General features: G+C 44.9%; 1 protein-coding gene across 2 annotated transcripts in view; it reads right to left on the minus strand.

Moving 5' to 3' along the window:
• dapk1 (death-associated protein kinase 1) overlaps window positions 1-18,563 on the minus strand; it is a 50,350-nt gene that overhangs the window by 11,769 nt on the left and 20,018 nt on the right. For both annotated transcript variants that reach the window (XM_079737662.1, XM_079737663.1), the window contains exons 5-18: window positions 15,971-16,100; window positions 14,889-14,937; window positions 14,473-14,499; window positions 11,962-12,114; window positions 10,705-10,750; window positions 10,338-10,427; window positions 10,033-10,125; window positions 9,086-9,205; window positions 7,235-7,333; window positions 6,245-6,343; window positions 5,067-5,165; window positions 4,299-4,496; window positions 3,787-3,984; window positions 1,597-1,695 (exon numbers count right to left, since the gene is read on the minus strand). In XM_079737662.1, coding sequence (XP_079593788.1) covers window positions 1,597-1,695; window positions 3,787-3,984; window positions 4,299-4,496; window positions 5,067-5,165; window positions 6,245-6,343; window positions 7,235-7,333; window positions 9,086-9,205; window positions 10,033-10,125; window positions 10,338-10,427; window positions 10,705-10,750; window positions 11,962-12,114; window positions 14,473-14,499; window positions 14,889-14,937; window positions 15,971-16,100 — 1,500 coding nt within the window. The remainder of the gene's footprint in view (window positions 1-1,596; window positions 1,696-3,786; window positions 3,985-4,298; window positions 4,497-5,066; window positions 5,166-6,244; window positions 6,344-7,234; window positions 7,334-9,085; window positions 9,206-10,032; window positions 10,126-10,337; window positions 10,428-10,704; window positions 10,751-11,961; window positions 12,115-14,472; window positions 14,500-14,888; window positions 14,938-15,970; window positions 16,101-18,563) is intronic.

Here is an 18,563-nt window from a genome sequence, read left to right on the forward strand (position 1 = left end):
AGACATGGTCATCATACTCCTTATGCCACTCAGCCCTGGTTCACTCATCAAGGTTTCCATAGCGTTGATTCCTGCAATCGACCAATCTGTCCCAAATCTCAAATAAAGAAACATTTTATCTGTAATAAAATATTTTCTAACAATATACTTCAAAACAGCCTGAAAAAAAGGGCAAAACATATCTTACTAATACCCAACACTCTACGGTTAAACTCACACCATTTCGGAAATTCAAGTTTAAACCAATAACATATTATGTGCACCTTATATGAGCCAGCAATTTTTTTAAAGTCATTCCATTCAACCGTCCAAATAACACATCCTGAAGAACCAAACAATCGAAACCGGTGAGCAAAAAAGGGCCAATAAATCATACATGACCCCAGTGGCTGCCTTCTAGATTAAACATGTATAGCATCTCAGAAATAATGCAATATTAACAGGCAGGGGATAGACGGCAGAGGAGGAGAGGAGCATATGGATGTGTAGCTCGTGATCTACTCCAGAGAAAGCCTCTTTTTCATTTTTAATGTCACTTATTCAGCTTAAAACATTGAAGCGTCAAATCAATGTTAAAACATTTATAGAGGACCCTTATAGCTGGCTATACAACCACCTGCCGCAAACCCCAGTGTTGATGCCTGTGTCCTCTTCCCTTCATAGAAGTATTGCTAAAGCCCTCAGTAGAAAGACATCAACGTTATATGTGGAGTGATTTGGGGATAGCATTTAGACCTGGCCACATCCCAGGCTGGGATCGATCTATTTAAAATCACACATGGATATAATTTTTGCAAAAAAATGCTGTTCGCCCATGTAGTCAATGTACATTTTTTAATTTCCATATAGGGTATTTTATGAATTGAATTATGTGTTAAAGATATTACTATGAGCAATATTTGTAATAACTTTATCAATGTGTGCTAAAATGGATATAATTCCATTTTTATTCAGTTTAAATAGGAAGACATTTTCATTTAGCTGCACACTCAGCAGTGTCACTAATCCTTTAATCAAATAAGAACATACATTTATTTAGCCAATATAATCATTAAGCAGTTTGAGCCAAGAAGGACACACAAGATCATGGAAATCCAGTGTCAGCCTGATGTGTGTTCAATGGGGACACAACTTATTAGGACGGTGTCCCTGACATTATTCATACCCAAAGCCTTGCATACGCCAAAGAGGCAGATCCAAATCCTCTTAGTGTCCCAAATCTGCTTTCAGCGCTTTCCTACTGTTTAGCATATATATACACGTATACATATACATAAAAACAGGGTGAATAAAGGAAAAGACTTGCTTGACATCCCAAGCATAAAATTAACTTATCCAAATTAATCTGTATGCCAACCACCCAGGGTGGTTTCTCTTATTCATATATTATATATCTCCTGTTTTGGCTCTTTTTGTGCTCTGGCACTGATTTCATGCAAACAGCCTGAGGACCAAACAGCATTGTTATTCTGCTGGTTACCTTTCCAAGGTCAGGCACCAGTGCCCACGACGGTTTGGTACGAGTGTTGTGTTTGGCATTGTCAGTGTGTGTGTGTGTGAGAGAGTGAGTGTGTGAGTGAGAGAGCGTTGACTCACGTTGGTGACAGCATCGATGTTAGCTCCTGCCAGACACAGATGTCGGACCACCTCCAGACCCCCGTTGTTGGAGGCGAGATGCAGCGGTGTTCTGCCGTACTGCACACGGGGGGGGGGGGGGGGGGGGGATGGAAGGAGGTTGGTCGTTTGTTTTTAACAAGAGAATCTACATTTGTAGAAATAAAAGGTTTCCGTGGTGACGGTGGAAAATAACAGGATGATGGAGAAGTCGTGTTTTGATCGGACACTTCTAAAGTATTGCTCCTTCAGCTCATGTACGTTAGGGAGGGGAATCGGAAAGGGAGTCCGCAGGGACCTCACGTTGCAACATTTGAGTGCTGGTACGATACGTATTGCGATTGGGCATGAGTTGTGATTCAGTTAAAAAACGGATATATCTGAGGAGATTCAGCATTTCAGCTAAAAACACTTGAGTCACCTTGCGCTCGATTGAGTTACAATTGAAACAAATTGAGTGACATAACAATTCAGCAGGAACACACACACACACACACACACACACACCTCATCACCACAACCCATGTTGACGGTTTGAATTCCCTACTTGCGTTCCCATATTAAATTCCAACATTTAGACATTTTGGATGTGTTACACAGTAACCGAGTATTGATTGAAACTCTAGGTGCGGCTACACAGATCTGCAGTGCCAGGAGGAGAAGAAAAATAGGTTCTGCTAGCGGGTCTTCAATGATGTGTGGACTGCAAACCAAACCGTGGTGCAGAACATTAAACAAAGCCCAGACTCCGAATGGGACAAAGTTTGCACCGTTTCGTAACCACGTGCGGAAATTGCCGCACATCTGTTAATGCGCTGACAGGGCCGGGGAATGAAAAATCAATAAGAAGGGTTGGGGGTTTTCCATGGTTTGCTGCTGGAACTGTGCGCTAACACACGCGTAATGGAGACTTCCCTTCCCCGAGGGAAATATGAGCACATCTGACAAAACAATAGATAAAAGTGAAGCGATGTTGAGCAATATCAACCGGCTCTCCTTCCACTTGTGGCCATGTGAACAATGCCGTTGTTCCAACACAACAAAGGGGCGTGATGGCGGCAGGGGTCCCGCATCTCAAGACCCCCGTCGCCTCGGGTTTGTTTAACCACCGCTCGGTCACGACGATACGCAGCCTGTTCTGTCTGATTCCACACAGACTCCAAGTGCCTTCGACATCCACATCACACTCGCTTGAGTTGTGGTGATGGATTCAATTAGCACCCATGTGATTGAAACAAAGAAAGAAGCGGTTAAAAGTTGAACAAGGCAGGGAGGACAGGGAGACGTTCTTTGTATAGAGCTGGAGGCGAAAGGGGCCAACAGGCCAAGATGTGTGCTGTTATTTTTGAAGACAACAAACAGATTGTCATACAAACAGTGCTGTGTGCAGAGACAGCCCAATGCATAAGCTCCGGGTGCACGAGTCCTCTTGGATCTGGTTATATTTAAAACAGACGGTGTCCGCTATAGACACAAGACCAAGGTCCAATGTGTGGGCAGCCATGTCAAAACAAAACCTTTAGAGGGAACGGCTCGTTGGGCAAACACTGAACGCACACACGCACACATGCACACACAATGTGAAACAAGGAGCCTCCTGTTTGCGGTTTCTATTTTAAGACTGCGATAGAAGTCGTGATGTTGACCGTTTGTTTGCATGTCACCAGGCCAAACAGGTTACCCCGGGATATCTGTGATGCTGCTTGGTAGAAAATGCTGCCCCGTTTTCTTTATGAAATCATAAAAGCACCACGGACAAAGAATGTCCTCGTACATTCCTTAGTTAGGTGCTGCACTGTGAAACACAGGTCATTATCAGCCATGACCACACCGATCTCAGCTTCAGGTAGGACAACAGACATACTAGCTGGGAGACCTGAAGGGAAGAGATTTAGAGCTTCAATAGTCTCACAATTCAGACGTTAGATGACAAGGTCTAAAGTCTGGGTGAATGGGGTCTTTTTATTATTATTCGCTTAACATTGGCTTAGCCCAATGATGTTGCTGGAAGCGGGGGTCTGTAAGCGCGTAGCTAACAATCAACAGAGAACTCAAACTCGCACATCTGGGCCAGCATTAGTAATAATAGTAGTAAACCTCTTCCTTTGTCTTCATCTCTAAAGTGTGACTGGTGAGACTGGTTCAGGTTTAATGGGAAAAGACGAGCCTGACCTTGTTGGGCAGGTCCAGTCCGGCCTTGGCCCCGCAGATTGCTGTGACGATGGGCAGGTTGCCGTCCTTGCATGCGATGTGCAGCGCCGTGTTGCCGTGGCGATCCTGCTGGTCCACGTGGCAGTGGTGCCTGAGCAGGCAGTGCACCACCTCCAGCTGACACCTGCGTACGGCCAGGTGGAGCGCTGTGTGGCCGTCCTGGAAACACGGCACACACACACACACACACACGTTTAAGGTACCATTGGATTTATTGCATTGGCATACCGAATAAGTCCCTTGAATTTTTTTGCATGTTTCTTCTTCTTTTTGTGCAACTCTCGCCAAACAATGTTCGACAGACCACCGGGGATGGGAATATCTGTTCATCTCTCAGCTGCCCTTCACTTTTCCATCACAAAGGATTCAAACAACTCTTGGTCACGCCTGCGGAGGTGGTGAACCTCCTCCACGGGCGGGGGGGGGGGGGGGGGGGGGGGGGGTAACCACCTCCGCACCCGAGACACACCCACCTTGTCGGTGGCCTCCATGGTGGCCCGATGCTCCGCCAGACACTCCACGATGTCGGCGAAGCCGCGCGCCGACGCCGTCAGCAGCGGGCTCTCCCCCTCGCGGTTCTTGGCGTCCACGTGGCAGCCGGCCTGGCAGAGGGCCCGCGCCACCGCAGAGTAGCCGTGCCACGCCGCGCAGTGCAGCGGCGTCTCCTGCTCCTGATAGGTGGAAGACCAACGGAGGGGAGGGCGGGGGTGGTAGAGGGAGAGGATGAAGGCGCCGAGTTTGACTTGTGGGTCTCTTTGTCGATCCTCTTAGTGGAATCGAGGTACTTTGAGGTCTTAGATCCATAGTTTCTGACTCCTTAGTGGTGGACATCTTGAATCGATGGTCTCAAGATCCTTATCAGTCGACATGTTTGGAATTATAGTTTCTGACTCCTTAGTGGAAGTTAGAAATCTAATGTTGAATCTAATGTCCCTGACTTCTTATTGGTAGACCTCTTGGATCTAAGGTCCCTGACTCCCTATTGGGAGTACTTTTTCTTACTTAATCTTAATCTGCTAGAGATTGTCCTTTATATTCACTTTTTGTAAAAGCTTTGACAAATTTGGTGGTGGGAGACTAAAATAAAAATATGTCAGAGTAACTAATTAGGCAACTGACCGTCACAAACTTCAGTTTAACAGTGTACATAACAGTGTACACCAGTGATCATCATATGCACCATGTCTTACAGTATCGAAACCACCTGTTAGTGTTTTGAAGACAGAGATTGATGTTCTTACCCGGTCGGACAGGTCCGGGTTGGCTTTGATGCTGCAGAGGTAGGTGACCACATCCACGTTGCCATAGCGAGCGGCCACATGCAGAGCCGTCTCCCCACTCTGCGTGGAGAACAACAGAGGACCGTTCGCCTTCGAAACGCACTCGCTCTTAACTTTGACGCCTATTTTTTAGGGAGCGTCCACAAATGCCTAGCAGTCGTTGTAAGCAGTGAGGTACTGCTAAGAAGAGTTCCCAACATGGGAAACAATTACTATTCACAGGGAAGACTTGCAGGCAAATGCAAATTGCTTCAAACGATTCAGCAAGTCATGAATTTTTTAGTCATGATTCTGTTCATAAATACAGTTAGATAAATACTCTGAAGACTCAGAATACTTGCTGACACAAGCATGCGCTTAGGCAGCCTTGAGAGCACACACGCACACACACATGCAGGCTTTGTGTCCATAACTCATGCTAAGTGAACTCCAGGAGGAGCGTGCGGTGTTTACTCTCCATCAGGCGATCAAATGCAGTCGGGGTTAATTGGACAGATTTCTACAGCGCTCCAGGATAAGGGCTGACCGATCCGGTTTTACAAGCAAGACCCAACAAAATCACCAGCATTAACAGCAGGCGTGCACACCCATGCAGTTTAACCTACATGAGGGCACCGCAAACACACACACACACTTACACGCACACACACACCCTTATTCAGCAAGTCTTGTTTCTATGGCAACAGCAACAGAAATTCCACCGCTACTGATTTTCTCCTCTAGTGGGTGCTGTGTGTGTGCTTTGTGTACATGTATGCATGTTTATGTATCCGCTTGCTTGTGTTGGTTACTCTGTGTGCGTTTCTTGGTTCGTATATAAGTCACGAGTGAAACAAAAATCCATGTGAGACTTGATTGGTTTGATGGGATGGGTGGTGTGTGCATGGTTGTGTGCATAAAAGATGCTGATGCAGGAATGTGTGAGGACTGAAATGGATTGATGCGAGTAAAATGTGTATGTGTGAAGCATGAGAGAGAACTCATAGAGAGAGAAGGAGAGAGAGAAGGAGAGCGGGAGAGAGGGAGAGGGTGGGAAAGGGAGCAGCAGCGAGAGCGAGAGAGTGCAAGAAAGAGAGAACGTGGTGAGAAATGAGTGTGAAAGATAGAGAGGCTAGAGAGGGAGAAAGAGAGTGACTCACCTTGTCTTGGACGTCCAGTGGGCACTTGTTTTCATGGAGGAACTTCAGGGTTCCAACGTGTCCGTGTCTTGCTGCGTAATAGATAGCGTTGGTCCCGCTCTGTGAAGGGTTTCAATGCAAAGCCATGCGTCGGGATTTATCAATGACCTCGACCGGCGCCACTATCGTCTGGCGGCAGACGCTACCAGCAGCCTCCACTTTGTAAATACCAAACGCATCCAAAACACTCCATGGGCCAACTTGGCTTCAGAGGAACCCGTTTCCCATAGATGTGCTGAATTTGCATCTTTTTGATGGTAAGTGAACCTGGAAATATTGAGTTTCCTGCCACCGAAAGCGTTACAGGAATTTGAAATACAAGGATTGCCAATGGAATACATATAATATAAAGATATAAAATAAAATGCACGGAAGTCTTATTTTTCCATGACCAATTTAAAATAGCATAAAATTATACTATAATGACCATAGTAAGGAATATTTAAAGAAGTCATCAGGTGCATGTTATATTAAATTAAATATACAATATGCAATATGTGTCTGGATGATTAATCATCCAGACACCAATAAACATATAGAAAGGCATCTGCTCCACAATATGCTAATGAGTCTGATAAGGGACAAGCTCTGAATTAAGTCATTTTTCAATGTAGATTGACATAGAAAAGCAACGCATCTTATCGTTCTATATCAAAACGACTGGAAAAGCAGCCTGGCCCTCGCATTGTCATGGGGATATACAAAGTAGGGGGCCGTGTGTATCGGATTGTCCAGCCGCTGGTAGCAGTGGGGGAGTGGTCATCAGTCTGTCACTTCCGCTGGTGGTGATCCATCAACGCCGTGAAGCCTTTGGGTAGCTACCCAGTGAGCGTCGGTAAGAGGCTGTATTTCATGGTTCATGAGGCGGCAGAGAGAGCGTTGCTTTATGTGCGCCCGGCCCGTGGCCTGGCGTCCCGCGTCGGGGACAGAGGGGAGTGAGTGAGTGAGTACCTTATCGTTGGCCTTGATCTCCGCGCCTTTCGCTATCAACACCTCGATGATCTGGATGTTCCCGCAGCCTGCCGCTATCAGCAGAGGAGGGGTCCCGTGCTGCACACACATACACACACACACACAGGTACGCACACACACGAGCACGGACACACAAGTGAAACAAACAAATAACACACAAGCACCAACACAAACAGTACCTTCCAATATTATCATTTTCAAGGCTTTTTAAATGTTTTGAACGACCCTGTTTTTGAAATGATTTGTATTGAAGGGTTTGAGATTGAGTGAAAGCAGCACAGCTGGGACAGCGTGTTGTAGTAGTGGTTCTGAATGCAGCCAGAGAGAGAGAGACACACAGAAAGAGGGACAAAGAAAGGTGAGAAAGAGAGGAAGAGAACGAGGCAATGGAGGAATCAAAGAAAAATGAGAGTGATGGGCCTGTGTCTATAAATAAACTGGGACATGGAGACATTTCTACTTTGAACACCCAAGGACTTTTTTTGTGGGATTTAGTTTGGTAAGATTTCCTCCCTTAATAATCCATTAACATTCCTCACCATCCCTCTAAGTCTATCGCGTGTCTCTCCATCGTTTATCAATGCAGTCCTATCCTCAGAGTTACTTATCCCTACCTTTCACTCTTGCCCTCTTGTTTCACTCTCGCCTCATCTCCTTTCTTCACTTCCATGACTCCCTCTCTCTCTCTCTCCCCCTCCCTCTTTTCCTCCACACCCTACTGAGCTTGTTAGTGTCTCTACATCCCCCTTCTCCCCTCCCCTCCTCTCCCCACCTCTCTTCTCTCCTATTATCTCCCCTCCTCTCATCTCCCCTACTCTCTTCTCCTGTCCCCTCATCTCCTCTCCCCTCCACTCCCCTCCTCTCCTCTCCCCTCCACTCCCCTCCTCTCCTGTCCCCTCCTTTCATCTCCCCTCCCCTCCCCTTCCCTTCCCGCCCTCCCCATCTCTTCCCCTCTCTCCCCTCCCCTCCACCCCCTTCCCGCCCTCCCCATCTCTTCCCCTCTCTCCCCTCCACCTCTGTGTCCTGTCAACAGACTTCATCTCCTCTCCCGTCAGGTAGAAACGCGGAGAGGCAGAGGAATCCTCTGAGCTCAACACGATCTTCCTTCAGCGGTATGAAGTGTGAATGCCAAAGCAAAGCAAAGTTCATCTGAACTCTTTTCCTAACCAGACACTCATGTGCACACACACCAAGGTGGTGTTTATATCTGGTGGAGATAGGGTTTTATATATCCTTAGATATCTTGGCAACAAGCTTCAGGGGATTCGGATGAGTACGGTTATCTTAGACTGCCATCTCAGACTGGCTAGCAGCACAAGTAGCTGCTGGCGTTTCTGCCTGCAGGCCGCTACAATGAGGTATGGAGTTAATTACAGAAGATCCAGCTACAGGGAACTCCCACTGTAATCCACTCTTCACTGACCTCTGTTTAAACCCTGGGGGGTGGGGTGGGTGGGCATGGTGTTATGTGGCCAGATCGTAGGCACAGACACAGATTCTGACTAACAGGGTGCCTGGTAAGCCGTTTTCTGTGTTTTGTGCGCGAGCCAAGATTGATGAGAACACATTAAACGAAGAAAAAGCAACAGGGGCCTCCACCTATTAATGCAGACAAGGTGTGGAGAAGCTTTTGATCCGTAGGGAATGGAATCGTGCTGATTTTTCAGTGTGAACATATCGGTGAGTGTGTGTGTGATGTATGTGTCTGTGTGCTTGTGTGTGTGCTTGTGTGTGTGTGTGTGTGTGTGTGTGTGTGTGTGTGTGTGTGTGTGTGTGTGTGTGTGTGTGTGTGTGTGTGCGTGTGTGATGATGTGTGCGTGCGTACTTCACCTTGTTAGGCTGGTTCACGTCGTAGCTCGTCAGCGAGCCCAGCAGGTGCTGAAGCCCCGGCACGTTGTCGTCATTGATGGCGTGGATGATGGCCTTCATCACAAAGGAGTCTTCTTCGTCCTGTTTGGAGCGAGCATGATCACATATTCATGGAGGAGTCAAACCGAGTTCCCTGATTTCTTATTTAAGGATTCTGGCTGAAGGATTTTTATAAAGCTGTCCCCAGACAGCCTTTCTGACTCACGACCTGTCTCACTGTTTCAAGCAGTTAGGCATTAACATGCACACACACACACACACACAATACAAAACATTACAAAAATAAAGCAACATTTCGGTGGTTCGTTGGCAAGAAGATATAAGGGGAACAAGATGTATTTCTGTGTGCAGTGGATCGGCTTGAGTCTTTTTGAGGAGCGCTACGGAGACAGGTCTAACTTCGGCTGGTCGCCTCACTGCACAAAGCCATGGGAAGAAGATGGATGGAAGAGAGAATAACACTCAAACACACACACACGAGAGAGACAGAGAGACAGAGAGAGAGAGAGAGAGAGAGAGAGAGAGAGGGAGAGAGAGAGAGAGAGCGAGAGAGAGAGTTAGAGAGAGACAGACCGAGAGCGAGATAATGAGAGAGCAAAATACAGAGACAGAGAGAGAAAGAGAGAGAGTGACAGAGAGAAAGTAAGAGAGACAGAGACAGAGAGCAAGAGAGAGTGAGAGTGAGAGAGTGAGAGAGGGAGAGGGAGAGGGGGAGAGAGAGAGTGAGAGAGACAGACCGACCGAGAGAAAATATAATAGAAGGTACAGGACTGATATAGCCCGTGTTGGGCCACAAGCTTGTCACCGGCAAACTTAATTAAGTTAACCTTATTTGAATACATCCAATACATTAAATACATTCACCACAGCCAGTCACTGTATTGCTGTTAGCGATTCCCAGGCCTTACCAGCGTGTCATCACTGCGCGCCACGCTGATGTTACTTCGTGACAGAAAGGAACGAGACAGCCGGTTACACAAGGAGATGAGACGCACAGATTGCTGGAAGAGAATGGAAGAAACACCTTAAGAGTAACACTTCAACTGGTATACAGCTCACCATGTTTATCACTGAGCATGCTGCTGTATGCCACTCAGTAAACTTCTACTCCATGCTATCAATTTGTATTTCTAATCCTGAATAAATGGTTGTTATCATTGTGGTATAAAATATGTTATAATCCCTGGAGGAGGCCCAGATGACCAAGTCTCACCTTCCATTTCCTTCGTGCGGCAAACTTCTTGAACTTCTCCATGTTGACCGCAGACTCTTTGCGGCTCAGGGCCTGTTGGTTGTCTTTTGGCTGCCGGGACAAAGAACAGCGGACATTTACTGTCATTTGTTGGCATTGATGGTGCCTTTGAGAAGCATGAACAATAAGAAATAACATACGCTGACCAACTGGATAATGCGGAAGCAAACGTCGAAGCTAAATATTTGATACCGTCAAAAAACACGCAATTCATCCAACCTCACAATGATATTTGACAACGTATAAAACAAATGACCAGCAACAACTATATTGGTGATCAATTTAATATCTGAATATATCTGAAATAGCAAGTGTAATCAATCCAAACCTTAATCCAGGGATGCAGAAGGCTGTCTTTAATGGTCATCCGCTTTCTGTTAAACAGGAGACAGATTAAGGCAAGAGCTTGGTATTGGTCACATTCATTTATCAATGTCAATGGTAACATCTGGATGGCTCCGTCAACACCAATCAATAATATCTGGCATTTGTGAATTTATTATTAATTTTACAAACTATATTACAAGCAAAGCTACATTTTAACATTCTTTATTTATTTTTTTCAATTCACCTTTAAATAACTTTTGTGCTGACCTTCGAAATAAACCAGATCTAATCATCTGACGAGTAAGCATAACGGTGAGCCTACCAACCGACCAATCTTTAAGATCTCCCTTCTGATTTCATGGGCAAAACCTTTAGCGATGAGTGGTTCTGTTTCAGGGAGATACAAACAGTATCGCCCGCAGAGACCCACTTCCTAACACTCATAAAACTGCAAATGCATGAGTATTCAGCATTGGGCCAATCTAGAGTGAGTGAGTGAGTGTGTGTGTTATCAATTGTGCTATAATATTACTACAATCAGTAATGCCGTGTCTTTGATTCATCAGCTCACAGCCAGCATAGAAGAACAGACTTAAACCCTGTTCCGATTGGTGAACACTACCATCAGCAGAATGTAGCACTGATCCCTGCCTTATTCTGCCTGGCGTTTGAGTCAAACAAGGCTCAAGTGTGCATCTGTGTGAATGGAATACCCCTGTATTCCATTCAAGGTCACCAGGACTTTTACACATCGCCGCTCTTCTGCAGGATTTACCATGAAATACCTTTTAATCAATAGTGTCTGCTCATAATGGGGATCAATATGGAATAGGCCGCTTGGCTGCAGGTGCGTATGGATGGATGGATCGCCAGAGACAGTCACATTATAATGGTGGCCTATACAGGAACAATGAGTTGCACATCTCATGTGCTTTAGTGTTACTGAGAAAATGACAGGCGCAACACTCGTTTTACTGAGGTACTTAGGTGCCATTAAGCCTTCCTGTTCTTTAAGGACGTGGTGCGATTTTTAGAACCTCGAGATCGGGGCCAGCTCGGACTGGCATGCTGCTTTTGATTTTACCCCGGATGATTTATGGCCTGTTTTGGTATACTGTATTTGTACCCGTTTTCCGTTTGAGTGCTGCACAGAAATAAATCGCATGTTAAAAATATACATGCCGATTTACAAATAGCAAGTCCTCCAGAGAACAGCGTCTCAGGCTGTGTGTGTGGAGAGGGAAGGGCGGACGCCTACTTTGGGTCTTTGATGAGGAGCCGCGTGATGAAGTCTTTGGCCAGGATGCTGGTGTTGCTGAAGAACTCATCGTCGAAGGTGTAGTCGACGGCCGACACGTTGGCCAGCGTCTCCTGCTTGTTGTCGCCCAGGAAGGGGGAGGCGCCGCTTAGACTGGGGGGGGGGGGGAGAAAACAACCGGGCTTGTCAAAGGTCGACAAAGAAAGGTAAAAATGGTTAAAAAACGATTGGGTGTGCAGCACAAGGAAACTATTTCACAGCCCGGTCTCATCACCATGGTGGCTTCTGTCTTTGTCTTTGTTTTCAGACTCAAAGCAACAAAGGAGTGGATTGAGATTGTTATTCAGCAGTGCATTTCAATATGGGCTGCATTGATTGGGCTCGGGCCCTGAGAACGGTAGGGCAGATAGTCAGCTCTGAGTGACTGCAAGCTGATTATAGGGCTCGCTATCGTCGGAGCCTGATTAGCCGAGACGTGCTATCAAGCTAAGGGGTTTTTAAATCAAACACAGGCCTGTGAAACCCCAGCTGGACGGCTCCCTCGCCCACTTTACTTCAATGGCAGGAGTTCTATTGAGATATGATAGAAACTAAAGGGCTGGGGTAATTCACCATGATAAGTGAGGAAGGGTTAGCCGCTTTACACACAGAATTAGTGTAAACCAATGCCGTACAACACACACACACACACACACACACACACACACACACACACACACACACAAAGTGGATGTCTGCTTCTCACACAGTGTGAGAAAAGCTGATTTCTCAAGAGGAAGCTTGAGGAATGAGTAAACCAACCACGATTGGGGAAACTAACAAATCATGTTAGTTTCCCCAATCTGATTTTGTGTGATTTTAATCAGGGGATATAAAGTCCAGGCAACTGGATCACACACTCTTTATAATTTATGACTTTATAAGAAAATAAATGCTGGATAAATAAATAATATGGGTATCCCACTGATACATTATGTTAATGTATTATTGCGATATACATGCTTGAAAGGTTGATGGAGGACCCTGATGCAAAGCAGAGAGGTTGGAATTATTGCTCATTATACTGCTACCTGCTGAGGAAATCAAAAACAATAGCAAGAATAGATTTTATTGACTTAATTAGTTTTTTTGTGATTACGCAAAATAAATCGCTTCTGTCTGTTCTGAATCTATGGTCATAAATAACGTCTCCTTGCGGTCCGTTATTCATAGCAGTGGTCTGCTATTCAGAAATAACAGAGCCCTGAATGCCGTTATCGACCAATCAGAATCAAGGTTTCAACGAAGCTGTTAATCAAAAGGATTTAAACAGGTAGCGTTGGTTGTTCTCTACAATCTCGAGATTGTAGAGAACAAACCATTATTCCCCTTCTATCATGACCAACTGTCCTACTATGTTGGGGGAACTGAAATGGGGAATTCTGTATTCAGTTCTGCATTCAGTTGCGTAACCCAGCTAGCGTTGCGAACAAGGATGACTGCTAGGTGAATGAGGCCCATTGCCATGCCAACCGTTTCAGGCCGTGGTCAAGGTCAACTGTATGTCAGGTGCAATTAGTAATTTATCGACCTAATGGGATGCAGCTGTTCGTAACAAACAAGCATTGCCAGCAGGTTAGGCCAGAGTAAGGCTGTGAACACAGAAGAGATAAGTGCCCTGTTCAACATTTTGTCCATAAAATACGCCCACTTTGGGAGAGGTTTTTGTTAATACATGCAGTAATTTTTACAATATATGAATTATATTATTATAATAATTTGTATAGATATAAAAAAACAAACATTTAACCCGCTCAACTTTTTCAAGTGAACTTTTTCTAGATGCCGTACTTTAAAATGTAATTGGTTCCTTCTCTTTTCCTTCCCTACTGATAGCATTGTAAAACCATGGCTTGTGGGAGCGTAGTTGGTACAGGCAGGGTGCCTTGATTCTAGACGTATCGAGGCCTATTTTCACATCGCCAGACTGAAGGCCTCATAACTGTGTGGGCGGACAGCAGGGAATGGGTATGTGTTCGAGTGTGCAACGGCGTGTCCAGTTGCAGATACATTGTGTTATTCATTTCTTGCAATGTTATTCATTTCTTGCAAAAAAGGTAACAAATATTAACTTTAGCATGTTAAGTTACATTCAGTTTACAAATACTTAGAGCATTTAAATAGAGCGATTTAGTCTCAATTGCATTAAATAAATCGTGATTCCGAAGTTAAATCTGTGAAAAAATGACATCATGTTTTGAAAGGACATCATTGTCTACAGTGTCGGTGCCGTAAGGGCCTCAATTTATGCTGATCGTTCGCGTGTCCTTCTGCACTGCGTCTCCCAGAGGGGCCCCAACGAGGGGCCATTAACCCCTTTGCTGCCTCACGAAGGTCTCCATATGATGTCAAATGCTGGTTGGATGCACTGTTCTAATGCCCTGGGGCTGGGCGGGTCATAACACATTACATACAGGGAATGCTCTTCCATGCTCCTCCGTCATCATCATTAGGGGCCGTCTAGGTACTTACAGTATGTAGGTTATCACGCCGACACTCCTGGGAGAGTGAGAGAGAGAGATACAATGAGCACAGTTGTGATGAATCCCACCTATTGCAGGTGTTCTAGAAATTCATTGTTGAATCTCTCTATATATGGACGATAAATTGAATCAATAACAGCAGGGGCCAGAGAAAGAAGGGAAATTCTAAATATTGTGTTCCAGGTTTAAGTGCTGTGTGTGTATGTATGTATGTATGTATGTATGTATGTATGTATGTATGTATGTATGTATGTATGTATGTATGTATGTATATATACATAGCAATTAAACGTGTGTGTGTGTGTGTGTGTGTGTGTGTGTGTGTGTGTGTGTGTGTGTGTGTGTGTGTGTGTGTGTGTGTGTGTGTGTGTGTGTGTGTGTGTGTGTGTGTGTGTGTGTACTCACCACATGTCTGCCTCCAAGCCCAGTGGCTCATAGTTGACCACCTCCGGTGCTGGAAGGCAAATACACAACACAACCATGTCTCTGGTTATTATAATACACTCATTAGACACTAGACTTGTACATCCTAACTGATGAACAGGAGGCTACCAGCTTGGATTCTCCATGCAGTTTTATAACTCATTATGGAAAAAATAATTAATTAAATATATGTTGACTGCAATGGCCACATTTCTAAATGAATGGAAACATTGCATAATCCCCAAACATTTTTTGTAATCTTTAAAACGGTTGACATGACACCAAAGAGGTAGAGCAGCAGTATCTTTGTAATCAGAGGTAGTAGTTAACAATGGTCACTTTGTACAGAGTGAAACTATAACAATGAAACCAAAACAACATCCTTCTTACATTTCACACCATTCTTTTCCATGGAGAGATGAGAAATGCAGTGTTAAACAAAGACTTAATCAAACCTTAAGTCAACATCCGACAAGCTAAAAGGCCCAGCCTAAGGAACTATCCATCAAAGGCCCTGAGTCAAAAACAGCCACATCCTTTAGCTCATCCTGCCAGTGGCCAGGCCTTCTGTTGAACCCAGAGTTTAGGCCCAATGCCATGTGGTGATCTCTCTATTTAGACCAGCGTCACTCAGGGGCGGGCAACCTACTGGGTCCTCTGGCCCAAACCCTGTGTGTGTGTGCGTGTCTGTGTGTCTGTGTGTGTGTGTGTGTGTGTGTGTGTGTGTGTGTGTGTGTGTGTGTGTGTGTGTGTGTGTGTGTGTGTGTGTGTGTGTGTGTGTGTGTGTGCGTGCAAGGGAGTGAGAACAGCCCTCGAATAATCAAGGCTATTATCATGTCTCACTCGCCAAGTCCCGATGGCCGGGTTTGGCAGAGAAGAGCACTGCACAGCACCCTAGGAGGGGCCCGAGCCCATTTATGTATATACTCATACACACCTACATGCCGTAGTTGTATGTGTAAATAAGCTGTTAATGTTAATGTGAATACGCATTGTTTATAGACGTGTGTTTCCATAATATAATATTGCATCAAACATGAAACCAACTCATAATGCACACTCACCTACAAACTCTGGGGTTCCAAATATGTTTTTGAAATCGTTGCCAAAGTCGATCTTGTGTGCCAGGCCAAAGTCGATGAGCTTGATTCGGGGATGAGGCACTGTCCTGTTGAGCAGCATGATGTTCTCGGGCTGGAGAGAGAGACAGAGATACACAGCGATAGAGACAGAGACAGGGAGGCACAGGGTGAGAGTGAGATCCAGATGCAAAATAGAGTGACAGAAAAAGATAGAGACAAAGAGAGTGACAGTGACAGGAAGGAAAGGAGAGAGAGACACACACACACACAGACAAAAGACAAAGACATCAGGAGACAATTTAAATCTAGATTGTGGTTTTCCATGCAGATATTTCACGTTGATATCAGCCAGCCGTCGGGGCTCAAACCATCAGCTTATTAGCTCTAAATGAGCCATCTCGTGTCTCTTAAGAAATAACACACCTCCCAACGTGTAATTAAAATGTATGAGGGATCCGTCAAAGCAAACGGCAGACAACGGCGGACAAAAGAGAAGCAATTGGCAGGAATCATGGAAATCCCCATGCAAAGCAGGGGTGAAAGCCTCTCGAGGAAACGGGTGAGAACACACGGGAGGCAAAAGACGAAGCGGATGCACAGCCAAAAGGGACATACGCTCTGCATTCTGGGTAACGGGATGCATCCTTTAATCAGCTTTACTTTGGTTGTGAAGGAGTTTGTCGTTCGGATACAGGACGATGGGTTTAGGGGCTTCAGAGAGGGAGAATAAAGATGGCGCCAATAGAACGGTACTAATGCAATAAAAGGACCCCTCAGTGCGGAGAAGATGACAGTTCTATGTTTAGCTGTCGAGCCAAGAAGGATACTAAACTGATTAAAGGTTAATGTGAGACGCTTATAGTAGCCAGAGCTATTGTGGGGGGTCATACAGAGCCAAGTGTTTTGATTTTAGTCCCAAGGCCATGGCTATTATTGAAACTGTTAAATCAATATTCATTTGGAACAGGAACAGATTGACGTATTATCTGAAGGGCAGTTCCAAATAATTTATAGAAAGAGGCTGGGTAATGTCTTGACTTGATCAACGTCAATCACAAATGAAGAAAATGGCACAAATAAATACAAGCAACCCAACAGAGGAATAGGACAGGGATGTCTTGGGCATCTCTGGCATGGATAAGTTGGTTCTGGTAGTTTAGCAGGGAAGTTATTCTAAATATCAGCTAAGCCTTGTGCACCAGGCGTTGTGCCTCAACCATTAGGGAACAGCGGATCAATAACATGATCGACATTGCATTGAAATACATTATGCGGCAACTTACTTGGTGCTTTATCTGCCGTGTAACAAAGAGCTAATTAAACCATTATGCCAAGCAAAGGGCTTCAAGTCAAGAGCCGTTTCATAGTGAGACCGTAATGGACTGAAACTTCTGGGCTGTGCTCAGAGCAGCGGCCCGTCAACAAATGGTAAATGGACTGGATATAGCGCTTTTACCCAAAGCGCTTTACAATATTGCCTAACATTCACCCTTTCATGCACACATTCACACACTGACGGCGGTGTCAGCCATGCAAGGTGACAACCAGCTTGTCGGGAGCAGTTAGGGTTAGATGCCTTGCTCAGGGACACCTCGACGCTCAGCTATGAGGAGCCGGCCAACAAACTAGCAACCTTGCGGTTACCAGCCAACACGCTCCTACCTCCTGAGCTACTGCCGGCCCCTATGAGCTACTAGCTCCCCCGATTTGATTCCGTGTACAATGCTTTCATTAAAGGGTTCGTAGTGGGTTTGAATTGCTCCCCGATTCATGTCTGTTCTCAGTTAATTGCACCTGCCTCTGTATTAGACAATTTAGAATTCAGACCGCTTCAGGCTAATTTCTGACCAATCAGGGCATCTCATCCATGATTGATTTAGGGAATCGATTTTGCCTGTCAATCAGAGATGCTATTCTTTTAAATGTTGGTCTCTCTTTACAACTATCAAATCTTACCTACAATTTTAAGTAAGCCAGATTATATCGTGTTTATATGTCCAAAAAACCTGTAGATTATATCGTGTTTATGTGTCCAAAAAACCAAACCAACCCAAAAACTAGGTTGCTCTGTTAGGAGTGCAGGTTGTAGTAACACAAAGGGACTTGTTAAACCAACTTATTGTTAAGTGAACATGGCAGAGTTTAGCCTGGGGCCAGCTACAGTGTTTGGTTCCCGTGAGCCCCACCGGCTAGTGGGTTCTAGGTGGACCATTACTCCAGCAAAGACATTCTCCTCTCATCGTTCTACACATCTACCCAAAGCACAAACAAGCATTTATCAAACAAACTTAAAAGAACCAAGCTGAGAGGTAATTCAAATAGATTATATTATGATTAAAGGACCTTTAATAGATTCAAATCTACAAAAAAAAAAAAAAAAAAAATATATATATATATATATTGCCAGGACTCTCATAATTATTCCAAGATGAGTTAATTATAAAACAAACACAGAAAATAAAAACATTGAACACAAGCGACTCCAACGTTTCATTTAAATAATATTAATTCTGACTGAGGCATAAAATACCAAGAAAGAATTCACAAAAAAACTTTCTGTTTAGGTCATATTAGA

The sequence above is a fragment of the Pollachius pollachius genome, assembly GCF_949987615.1.
Source record: "Pollachius pollachius genome assembly, chromosome: 1".
Lineage (NCBI taxonomy): Eukaryota > Metazoa > Chordata > Actinopteri > Gadiformes > Gadidae > Pollachius > Pollachius pollachius.